This window comes from Megalops cyprinoides, chromosome 2 (genome assembly GCF_013368585.1).
Source record: "Megalops cyprinoides isolate fMegCyp1 chromosome 2, fMegCyp1.pri, whole genome shotgun sequence".
Classification (NCBI taxonomy): Eukaryota; Metazoa; Chordata; class Actinopteri; order Elopiformes; family Megalopidae; genus Megalops; species Megalops cyprinoides.
In genome coordinates, this window is record NC_050584.1 from 47,763,236 (window position 1) to 47,776,005 (window position 12,770).

Consider the following 12,770-nt stretch of genomic DNA (forward strand, 5'->3'; position numbering starts at 1 on the left):
TTCAAATGCTCCTCATGGGGAAGTGTGAAAAGTAAACGCCGGGAGCGCTGACCTCACCAACGGGGAGGGTGATCTGCACAGCTCACACGCATGCGACCGTTGACGGCGTATCAACAGAACACATCGTTCATAAGCGCCTCTGTCATCGGAATGACAGGAAACTGTGGGAACACCAATGCAGTGAGACAGAATCCTAGATGCCGCACACTGGGACTGCTGTATCTGACTCTGCTAGAGATGCTCGACTGACAGGTGCCATTAAGATCAGTAGAAATTACACTGTGGCATCAGAATTAGCAGATTGATGGAAACCTGTGACAATATTCCGTCAGAACACACAGCTGTAGCTCATTGCTAAGTCATTTAAATGACTCAGCACTGAGTCATTGTTCCCTGCCCCCACATCAATATACCGCTATGCTAGCATAGTGGTAGGGAGCAGAACTCATAACCAAAATGTTGCCAGTTCAATTCCTCACTGGGGCACTGCTGTTGTAGCGTTGGGCAAGTTACTTCACCCAGAATTACATCAGTAAATTTCCAGCTGGATAAATGGGTTACGTAAAAAAATAAAATTGCAATCTATGTAAGTTGCTCTGCCAATAATGTAATGCAATGTAGTGACGGCTCGGTGAAAGGTTGGTGCTGTCTCCGGATGTTGTGCTTAACTGTGTCTATGAGAAGCACACAAATCTTAAAAACATTTTCGTGAGTCACCTTGGACTGAACACCCCAGACCAAACAGAGAGGCAGCTGCCAGAGCTCCTTCAACCAGGCAATGTTCAGCTGATCTCGTGGACAGCAATCAATGGAGGGAGGTTAGCGATCTAAGAGGCTTTGCATAAACAGCCCTGTCCTCGTTTCACCCAATCACAGCTGGTGGTGGATCAGGTGAAGGGGCGTGTGGGTTTGAGGTCGTCAGCTCAGATCTGGTGCCTTCATCTCTGACAGGGGACTGTCCAAATACAACACTCCTGTGGGGGTCCCAGTCAACACGACTTTGGGGGGGGGGGGGGGATTTCACCTTGTCCACAGCAACCAGCATAGAGTTTCCCCCAGGAATTTTTTTCTCAATCAGCTTAGGAAGCCTGACAAAGCCCAGCCTGACTGGCAGCAAACCTCACACTGTTATTACAGGCAGCCACAGGAAAATATGATTTCCATGTGGGAAAATCCCGGATGACATGGCTGCGGAGGACCAGAATAGCTTCCCTTGATACCCTCCTCCCCTTTTGTTTGTGCAGAATCCACCTGCTGTGGATGCATGCTGAAAAGGCAATCGCACCTCTGTTCCCGAGTCACCTTTCAAAGGCCTTTGTGCATAATACATAAGTCTATAATGACCCATCCAGTGCTGTTTGTTTTTCCTTCATCCAGCGAAATGAGGGGGCTGTTGAAGTCAATGAGTGTTTGCTGAGTGCTTAGCGGAAGCCAGGCGACCAAGGTGGAGAGCAGACACATCAAAAGGCTGATCTGCTGCGGTGATTTCCTGCGCACAGGTGACCTGTGGCATCAAACCGCACTCATCATAGTGACATTCATGGCCACCCTCTCTCTACAGGCATTGATTTCTTTAAGCGCGTTAAAAAAAAAAAAAAAGATTCTGGAGAATGGGCCATTTAGGCGATGAAGCAAGACTGATAATGTCCTCACAGTAACTTTGCGCACAGTGACTGCACTTTGGCTCAGAATGTACGCCCTGATATTGTTGCATGTAAAGGGGTCGTTTTTCTTTTAACTGGAAAACAGCTATTATCATCAAAGCAGATCTCGAAGGCGGGAGAGTGGAAATGGTTTGAGGAGGACTCAGCGCCTAAAAATATCGCTGAGATATGGGTGGAAACCCAGTGCTCCCTGTGGGAAGAGTTTCGTGCTCCACTTTGTGCGAAAATGTGAAATTGCCCATCGTTTGTGACTAATCTCCTTGCACAGACATCAGTTTCAATTAAACAGAGACAAAAGATGTCACAGCGATTACTAGACTAGGGATCATCAGCCGTTTCACAGCGTTGCTGCCGTTTCTTAGGTCACAGCCTGCTGTACCTGTTTCTCAGTGCTGCGGGGTGGAGGATGTGGCTCTGGAGTGCTTTCACACTAGGGAAGTGTATGGAGAGTTTATGAAGTTTATGAAGTGTATGAAGTGTACGCTGTCCAGTGGACTGGCCCGGCACTCTGCCTGCGATTCTCACAGAGGCAGAGAGTCGGCCCCTGTGAAACGGGATCTTTTCACACAGCTCTCGCCTTCCCTTCTCTTTCCCTCTCTATCCCTTTCTCTCCCTCCCTCTCCGTCTCAACCTCCTGGCGAAAGTGCTGTGGCCTGGTGCGCAGTAAGCCGCTAACCGCTCATGAAAGAGGTTTAGGGAAACAATGCCTCTCTGTCCGGCCCTGTGAGATTTCCAGTCCTTTCTGGACCCGGGATAATGGCCCCTTTTGGCCGCCCGTGTGGCCTGCGCCGGGAGATCAGGAATACACGGGCTTTTGTGGCCAGCGGGACAAGGGTCTGGGGGAGGTCTGTGAGGAAGGTCTGCCTGAGTGACCATCTGACAGCCCCATACAGCTCTGCAGCCAATGGAGATATCATGCCTCCCCAAGACTGCCTCTTTCTCTGAGCATTTACAGCTTCCTCGTCATTTAGCCTCAGAGTAATAACATATTTCCCATCGTTTCATAGCAGGGTCACAAGTTGGGCAGCTTACTATTAATAGTTTGGATCCTTTTTTTTTTTAATTAAATGATGTTGAACTTGCTTTGAGAATAACTCCCACTGGATATTTCCCAGGGGTAAAAGAGACTATCAAAGACCACTTTTAAAAGAACTTTTGGCGAGCACTGTAAAAGCACAGTAAGTTTTTATTTATGACACATTGTGAGCAGTTGAACATCTACTGTAGATGAGTAAACTCCCTAGGACTGAATCAGATTTAAAGCAGAAAGTCCTGAAAACAGAATAAAGTTCTTTACTCCCCACATACTCACATCATTAGTGAGTGGTGAAATTCACTGATCACAGCTGAGAGAGTCCAAAGTCAGCAGACTTTGTGGCTGTTGTGCATATAAAAAGGGCAAGCAGCCCCTCGGGACACTCAGTGGTCACCACTGGCACAGAGGCATCTCTTTAAGTTTGACCAGAGCAAATGTCCCCGATCTGTTCAAGCTGCTACAAACCCACGCTAAGGGGTGGGTTTTTATCACCATGAGACCCAAATGCAGCTGCACGTTGTTACTGTAGTAGAGTGCATCTTTGAAAGTAGAACACCTCCCTCTAGTGGTTGAATTTGGACATCACGTTACATAATTTTGAATGCAAAGTACAGGGCGTGATATGCTTTCTACTCCGTTGCATTAGATTATTACATTAGTGTTTTGTTCTCAGAAGATTACAAAATATTCATGTAATTTGGACTGCTCTCCTTTAAGGACCTGTAAAGAGGATCAGCTAAAACCTCTCATACAATGGTTGAGATTTGCTAAATTTCTGTGAGAACATCACGTTCAGAATATGTTGAATACATTCAGAACCTGATGAGATGCAAGAAGGTTTTCCAGAAAAGCTTTTCCAACCAAGCCATCCATAGCAGTTTTTCCATAATCACAAGTATAGTTCTTACGTCAAAGGGTGTGCAGCCTGTGACCCAAGACGTAATGTTGTGCTTTCAATATTTCTAAAGAACACAACGTTCTTGTACAGTACACAGCACCTTGTTACTACAGCGAACACCACCAGGTGTCGCTGTGTTTTGGGAAGGCCAGCTTTGCATTGTCATTAGTGAATCAGTGAGTGCATGTGACTGTGTATCTCACAGACCTCCTGGGACACGTTTGTGAAGCTGTCTCACAGCAGCCACTGAGAGTGAGATTCTTTTACCCGATCCATCACATGGCATAACGTGGTGTTATGCTCACTCTCACTGGTCTTGGACTGTTGTTAGCCTGGTCTGACACTGTTACTCATTTAATGTGAATGGATACACTTATGTTCTGTTGTGCTGGAAGTCGGTCTGGATAAGAGCGTCTGCTAAATGCATGTATGTAATGTAATGTCTGTTTTCCATACAAAGGACCATGCTTAGGGGGTGAAAAGTGACAAGTGTTCTACTGAGTATTTTCACCTGCTGTAAGGCTACAGCCTGTTCATGACTCATTGACAGCACCGGTCAGTAGTTATGGTCATTCAGACAATGCAGAAGGAAGGGAGATACTGTAGCAGTTACTGATATTAACAAGCATGATTGCTTATAGCCCATGTGTTTGGTGTCACAAATCACGGTTCTGTAAATCCTCAAAGAGTTTTGATTGTGTTTGGAGGAATTTTATCGATAATTTAATCATTTCCGCCAGCTTGCGCTGGGACATGTGAACTGTGAAGACATGAGTAAACTGTGTCTTTGTTTTCATAAAAGTGCAGACACTAAGCACCACATGTTTATGTCCTTACAAGAATGCGGTGTGTAAACACTAAGCAGGGATTTTGTTCGATTTTTCACTTGAATATGCTTCAATCTTCTTTTGCATGTTCACTGATTCGGGTGGAAGGGTCTCACTCTCAGCGGCTGCTGTTTATAAAGCTTGTTAATTACGAAGATTTCACCAAGGGGTGAGCTGAGGTCCATGCTATGCTGTAGCCATCAGGCTTTAAAGTCATTCACTGTAGTGCTGGACTGAATTCTCTATCAGCTCAGTGAACACAGCAAAGTAAGCTCTCGTGAGTCCTTTTCTTAGACCAATCATTTTGAGTCTGTGTTTAGTACTGAGCTATTTATTTCCCTGGGGAATTTAGTGAAATGTACGTGTTTGCAGTCATCTGAGGCTTTATTGAGCGCAGTTAGCTTGCTCAGGAGGTTTCCGCCAGGAGAGCATTCCTGCGTTATGAGAAGGTGGTGCCAGCGTGCCTTAATGTCTGTACTTACACTTTATGGGCAACCGGGGAAACAGAAAGGAGCTACAGCAATAAATATCCAACTGTTTCCATTTTTAAACATTTCTGATTCATTATAACCATGTACCCTTTGTGGCTGATTTTCAGGGTAGGGGGCTTGGTTTGTTCCTGTGGTTACAAATAGTGATGGGTCACAGGTCTTCCTCGCTTTTGTGTAACATAGGCCAGTGGTCGGTGTAGAACATGGCTGAATGAGTGTCTAAAGCTTTGGTTTCTCTGCCTTCTGCAGTGTGTTCACTCTGAAAGGACTCCTCAGGGGAATCTCCCCCTGTGGAAACAGGGAGGAAAAGCCCTGTACGTTTTTTGGAGGGGGTGTGGGGGGGGGGGGGGGGGGGGTTAGGGGGTGAAGAGCCAGCTTCATAGGGAGCCGTTTGCATGCCATATGGTAGATTTAATTTTCCCCTGGCAACACAACGCGGAGAATTCTTGCTTCGCAACATGCAAGCATTGCAGTAGATGACAGAGAGAAAGCTACTGATTGGGGCCATAACCCAAAATAACTGCACACTCTTGAGCTGCTGAGTGGCTAATAAGTTGAGTCAATATGTCGGGTTCTGCAAGTGCCTGCAGCTCTTCTGTGTCGCTATTAATTGGGCGGAGGAAGAGCCTGTGGGGGCCACTGCTGGTTCCTGCACTGTTAATGAAGACAGTTTGTCGTGTGAGTCACCCATTATGGGAAAGTGCTGCTGCTGGAATGTTTTCTCTCTCAGGCCCCACGCGCTTCCCCTCCTCAATCTACTGACTGCAGCACAACAGCTTCATAGCTGAGAGGCAGAGCGCTGTCCCCGGTAGATTGAAACTAGCTGAGAGACTGAACGCTGTCCCCAGTGAATCCTGAGCCTGCCACTCATTCCAAGCTCAGATAAAAGAGGTCTGTTCCTCTTCTCCCTGGTGACTGCGCTCTTTATCCTGAAATGTTGGTTGTGTTTCAAAGAGAACACTGAAATGTGAATAAAATAAATCACGCAAGTGTTTGAACCGATAACATCCCATTGCCTAAATATGTACCAGCTGGGTCACAAAAAATGCTCTGTTGAACTATCGTTTACTCAGTGAGAGGGATATACAGCATAATTTAATGGTGTCTTTTTCACCGTACCGTACCACCGTATCCTGCTAAACCTGTTGTAAACTCATTGTTTCCTTTGACCAAATGATTTCTATAGCAGACAGAGGTGCGGCACAGACAGGAAGCTTTATGTTAGTGATACACAGGTTTCCTATGGCTGCCCTGCAAGTATACCTGCTGGTCTTTCTGTATAGGAAATGGAGCTTGCCTCTCAGTGTGAAGGGTTTGGTGGAGTGAATTTATTTTGATTTGATTTAAACAGTCCTGTTGTTGAGGGGCTTTGGGCATCTCTGTAGCTAATCATCTGTTGTGCATTCTTGCAGTCACTGGCACACCCTAGAACTGCACCAGGAAAAAACATTTTCACATGCTGCTCACAAGTGTTCTTCTTTTTTTTGCATGCAGATGAACACAGCTGCATCACGGCAGCAAAATTTAGAGTCTGTTCTGTTTCAACAATTCATCAAAAAACTGTTCACCGCTCAATACACATGTGAGAATTCCCTGCCATGCACAGGTTATTCACAAAGGGATTAAAAATAAACAGAAAAAAAATTAAATGGACCAACGCTGTTTAACACCATAGCCGCTGTGAAAGAAAACACAGCCTGTCACGCAAAGGTATTCACAGAAATTCACAGTGTGCTAATCAGAGCGTCACCGCGGGAGAAACACTCTGGTGGAAAGCGGCTATAGAAAACACAAGTGCTCTCTCTCTTTTTTCTCTCTCTCTCTTTCTCTCTCTCTCACTTAGCTCTGCGGTGGACAGAGTGCTAGGAGTTATGAGGGGCGCGGGGTTAGCAGCACTCCCAGATGGCTAAGATTTCATTCGCGGGAGAGCCAGATCACATGGGGATTCCAGCGCTCCATACATGGAGTGGCGGGGCTGAGGTGACCAGCGTGGTGTAGCGTGCTCAGAGCGAGAGAGAGCCACTCGGAGCGTCTAGCATGCTCACGCTGGGAGCCCATCGCTGATGTCCTCTGTGCAGCAGAGAGGACTCGTGAGACCTTTGTCCCCTTTTAGCCGTTTTCTGAGTGAGATTTCAGTGAAGGAGCTGAGCTTCATTTGAAAGATGTCTGAGAGATGCAACATTCTCCGTACCCTCACGGCAGCGCTGTGCTGCTTCTATCAGAAGAGCTCTGTCATCGGGGCTAAGGTGAGTTGCAGAGGGGGGGGGTCCTGTCCCATTGGGCTCCTTCCTTTAGGGTCCCCACAAGGACTGTACGTATGTGTGTGCATCTATGTGTATGCATGTGTTTATCTTCTCACAATCTCAGGACTACACCTGCTTGCTGGCTGTTTTGGAACTGTACCTTAGTAGGGGAAGTGTGAGTTAGGGGGATAAAACAAGCTTCAGAAAGAAGATGTAATGTATTCCGTTTAATTGGGTCCTGATCTGTCGATTGATAGATTTTCTTACATACTGGCTCATTGAGATCTCTTAGGCTCACTGGGAAAGTCATGCTTTTTAATATAATGTCATTTATCTACAGCATATTTGCATATGGTAAAGACTTTATGCTTTGTCTGTGTGTGTTTGTGCGTTCATGTAGGTGTATGCATACATGTGTGAATGTGGGGACAGGTTTATGGTGTGGCTGATTTGTGTGGAGGTTCCAGTGTTTTTGAGTGAGCGGGTTCTTGATCTCTGGGAGCAAGTGTCTTGAGCTTTTGGAACGGCTTTAAACAACACTGTTTTGTGTGCCTTTATTGCTGGAGCTGCAGCTCGGGGTGTTCAGATATATAGCTCTGCTCATTATGTTAAGTGAGGAAGTCCGCCAGCCATCCCTCATCCAGTGGCTTTTACTGGAAGTGGAGAAGGATGCTAAGTGATGTGCTCTTTCCATTGTGTGTGTGCATGTGTGTACATGACTCTGACTCTGTGTGTGTGCGTGTGTGTCTATAAGAAAGAAAGAGAGAGGGAGGAAGCATGTATATACATACTTGTTTGGGCTTAAACGGAATTAGTTCATTAGCATATGATTGATTTATTTATTTTTCATATGTCATGTGTTATTTATGTCTCATCCTCTTCATGTTCCAGAGTTATTCATGATGTAAGAGGTTCATTTTGTATTCTATCTTTATCACTGGAGAAGTTCACATTAAGTGGAATGACTAAAGTGGAAGTAAGCAAGCTCAATTTGGAGGCTTGAAATAGAAAAGTCCTATATCAGTCTCTTGAGCGTTTATAGAAGTGGTACTGTACGGTAACGTAAGAAGGGCCGTGGGGTCACAGGATGAGATTGGGATAGACAGATATACATGGAATATTAATAGCGGTTTGTCAGTCAAAGAAAGAAAATCCTTAACTGACAAGTTGGAGTTATGTGTTAAGTAATAAACACTAGGTTGCTTTAATTTTAATTTTAAATAAAAGCAAAAAATAAATGCTAAGTGTAAGTAATTAAAGAATTAAACTGATTAATCTTGGTACACACAATGAAATGTCCCTTATTTTTTAAAGAGGAATCCCATCAAGGCAGCCTTGATTCTCCTTGCATGTTAGGATGGGTACATTGACTCACATTTTCTCTATACAAGTAACTGACAAGCTCCTCAGTGTTTCTCTTCATCAGTCTTATTCCTTTTCCTCATCTTCATCAGTCACTCACCAATGTGTTTTTTCCACCCAGAAAAGAGGAGAAAGTGAAAGAGGCATATGTGTATGTATGTGTATGTGTGTGTGTGTATGTGTATGTGTGTAATTTGCCTCATTTTTGTCAAGAATGTCTGGAACGATTTTTTCCCAAAATAGCAGCAAGTTTGTTATTCCTCACGTCTGGTTGTTGGGTCCACCGGGCCCAAGTGAGGCCTGGAACTCAAGACTTTTCTTGTTTTTTTCTTTTTTTATACTAAAATAGCTGAAAGTTGTCATGGAAACTTTCCTCTTTGGCCCACACCAGATGGACACAGGGGTCATGATGAAACAGTACAGGCAGTGTTGGGCCTTGTGGAAGGGGTCATTCAGTGAGGACAGGAGAGGAGAACAAGCAATCGCGGGATACATAAGGGCAGTTCTGTGATCAGGGCGAGGTCTGGGAATTAGGGGCCTCTCTTACACCGAACAGTCACGAAAGCAACTCTCAGTGCCTTTAATTTCAGTGGTTTTAAAGCTGTCACACGCGTGGCTTTTAGGACAACCATGCTTAGCTGTGAGGAGGTTGGGGGGAGGAGCAGTTTTCTTGAGGACAGAAACCAAATGCCCACTGAGCTTCACCACAAGCAGTCAACTGTTTCCCCTGAGCAAAGGGGCATATGATCATTTCACTGAGGCACCCCTCAGTGTCCCCCTCTGTCCTGCTCTAAGACAGTGCATCCCCACACTCTGAATGAGACACGTACAGCATGTGGAGCCTCGGTGCAGCAGCAGCTCCCTGCTCTGACAGACAGTGCCTCTCAGGGGAGGAAGTCCTCTTCAACTGGTAAAAGGGGGCTGCCGATACACAATCACAGAGGGCCATAAATCAACGGCCAGAGGTGTCAGAATGGCAGACGTGCGCTCAGACCCCTGACGCTTTGCTGTCTGGCTTTGCTCGCTCTGCCACGCTCCCGCGCGGGCAGCAGTTACCTACCTGTTGCGGCACCCCCCCCATTCCTACGCCTTCAGCACGGACCCCTCTTGTGCCTTTCAGTGAAACTTTTCTCCGAGGGCCTCTGTGTCCTGGGGGGCTAAGCCTTTCTTTCTGCAGCACAAATGCGGTGCGCTTGAGGGCACATTAAAAGAGGGCTGCATTTGGAATGAACCTGCACAGCTGTGCCGGGCCCTAATCCCTTCTGCGTGCTGCCCCCCCTGGGAGCCCTGTGTGCTACTCTGTGTGATTGGGGCTTACGGAGGGAAGGCCGCTGTGTTAAGAAGGAGCCGCTGGGAAGATGCTGACTTAACAGAGCAGAGGTGCACTGAAAAGCCCAGATTATTTACTTATTGTTCCATAGAGTACAAATGCAACACAAAGCCCCTTTGGAAAAAGTGCGGAAACCCGGAGACTTTCATCTCCTATTCGGAAGAAAAATGAAAGAAGATTTGTCAGGATTTTGGAACTTTATTATCTGGGACAATAAAGCAAAATGTTGCTGATAAGAATCACATTGCCAGCACATGTATTAGATTTAACTGTTAATGTGGCACAGTTCAGTTGAATCTGTCATGAACTTTGCTTTCCTGTGTACATATATGTTTTTCCTTACTCCCAGCTTATGGGTGTTGTATTGCAAATCCTGGAATGACATACATCACAGACAAATCACCTGGGAGATGGGCAGGGGGGGCAGGTCCCCTGGGGTGGAGCACAGAGAGATGTAACGCAGAGATGGCCCCTCTCAGTTACCCGCAGACAGGAAGGGTGAGACCCCACAAAGGCCGATCTGCCAGGAAGCTGTCTCAGATGAGGCAGATAGTACTGGATATGAAAGCCTGCTAATTATCATCAGCTTTGAGGACATGGGGGGTGGGGGGAGTCTGAGGGTTCCTCCAATCTGGACATGTCCCGGGGTCCCACAGGAAGCCAAATAAACACACCATGCGAATGAAAATCACTTATAATTGCACACGGCCATGTAAATATTTTTGCTGCTGCGATACACGGAAGCACCAGGGGAGATGTAGGTTTGTGACAGCCAGCTGCGTTAACCCCATGTAATCTGTGCGGCCTCATGCTGATACCCAACTCATGACAATTTACATCATACGTGCTACAGAATTACTAATGCAGGGAGATGTAAAGAGGATTATTTGCCTCAAGAGGAGAACCGTTTTTTTTTTCAGGGTCATTGTCTGAAAGCTGCTTGTGATAGTATGGTTGCTGGGAGGGTCAGAAATCACACAGTCAGTTCAGCGGGAGGCTGACAACGTGGGGAGGATGCTAGAAAAAAAAACAGATAACATCCTCACAAACAAAAGCAGAAGAGAGCTGGAGACAGACAGCAGCTAGAAGCCTGATCTAAAACTTTCCCTCCCCTGCATTTTATAGCGATGAGCTACAGATAAAATCATTGGCATGGAGCAGTATTTAGAAGGAGTGGGTCTGTCTCTAGGAAAATTACTCTTAAAGACATCCACCATTTCCCCTTAATTAGACTTGGTTTAAATGGATAGTAAACTTTTTCCCATAAAGGGAAGACATCCTACCAGATTAAACCAACAAGGCTTCAGAAGATGATAAGATACTGGTGTCTGATCTGGTAACTCCTGTCCTGTTCATGGTTGTGACTTGCAGGCAGAGGCCGATATGTGTCACCTCACTATGAATAAAACACAGCCACATCACCCTCTAATGATTAAGAATGGCCTTTAGTGGTGAGGTGTCAAAGATGACAGGAAGGGTCCTTAAAAAGAAACACCATAATCTGTCATCCACACGTACCAACACAGACCTATGATGTATCCGTCACAGGATATAAATGACTGTTTTATAAAAAAAGGTGCTGCATTTAGGTGATTGATTTGACTTGCAAATGTGCGGACCGTGCCTTTGCCCGATAGAGGGATTAACTGTGGACATGAAGCTATTGAGCTCTGCTCAGGCAATTACGTACCAGCTATTTTTACACCCAGGTTCACAGTTTATTACCTGAGTTCACTGCAGCTGACCATAATCTCTCAAGATTGTAAAAGATGCTTTATTGCCAAAGGAATGCAAGAAACGGCCAAGGAAAACCTAATTGCATTGGCAAAAAAAGGAACAAATAACAATAAAAAGAGCCCATGGATCAACTCCCCCTAAAATTTGTTTATACATTTTATTGAAGAGCCTAACAAATGAGTAAACAACAGAAACAAATGCTATTTTTATTGATACAGCTTTTTGGTTTTGTAAAAACTAAATATAAAAGCAAGAGAAGGAACAAAAAAGTTCAATTTTAAACACACAGTAATACAGCCTGGTGAGTGGAATAGTGTTAATCGATTGACAAAGGCATGAAGTGCAGTGTTAGTACTTCAAAGCTGCTGGAGAGGGGCATATGTCTGGGAACACGGTGCTCTTCAAGATGTGTTGTTTTTAACATGTGAAAAAGGAGCCAAGCAACAAAAAATACAGCTCCTACAGAGACGATATTCTCAGCCTGTATGACTATGTCTGCTGTCTGGTCACTGTAATTACTGGTGAAGCAGTAGTGGTTTGGACTGGAAGATTCTGCATGGAAGAGAAAGTGTGCCACCCATCCCTTAGTACAATGCCAGCACCATCAGGGTCTATTTTCAATCAGGGCCGAGGCCTGGGATTGTCAGGAACTATAAATACTACGTATACATATAAATACTCCCATGAAGGGAGGAGCGGAGTGGCAGCTTTTCCATTTAGGGCTAAACTTTCAGTGCATTCTGATCTGTTGGATTTAAGTTCCGTTTTTGATTTTGTTATTCAGGAATGTTAAATGGGCAGTGTTGTACCGGGCACTGTGTTGTACGATGGCTCTCTAAAGAGCTGGACATCCTATACCAGGATTTTGCATGTCACAAAAAAACCGAGCGAAGCTCTGAATCCTATGTTATGGTCTCATCCAATGATAGGTCTCCTCAAAACAACTGGTTTTATCTCTGGTGTTAACCCACAATGGTCTGGTCTAATCGACGGAATTATCCCTGGAATGTAAGGAGCACACCAGCACCAACACATGTCCGAGTCTCATTACAGGAAGGCCTCAGCTTATACGCCAGCCATGTGTGGTCCACTACAGCTGAGACACGCACAGGCCACGCCGGCCCGCATGCTTAGTCATTAGTGGAATGACAGGAGTGCGGCGGCACACGAGCACAGGATGAT

At 45.5% G+C, this 12,770-nt stretch overlaps 1 protein-coding gene across 2 annotated transcripts in view; it reads left to right on the plus strand.

Moving 5' to 3' along the window:
- The window catches only part of bcar3 (BCAR3 adaptor protein, NSP family member), a 46,886-nt gene that overhangs the window by 20,557 nt on the left and 13,559 nt on the right, over positions 1-12,770 (plus strand). Inside the window, exon 1 of one of the 2 annotated variants that reach the window (XM_036521973.1) lies at positions 6,882-7,162. The exons of the other annotated variant lie outside the window; for it this stretch is intronic. Coding sequence (XP_036377866.1) covers positions 7,079-7,162 — 84 coding nt within the window. The 5' untranslated portion in view covers positions 6,882-7,078. Of the gene's footprint in view, positions 1-6,881; positions 7,163-12,770 lie in introns of those variants that run through there. 2 annotated transcript variants of the gene reach the window in all.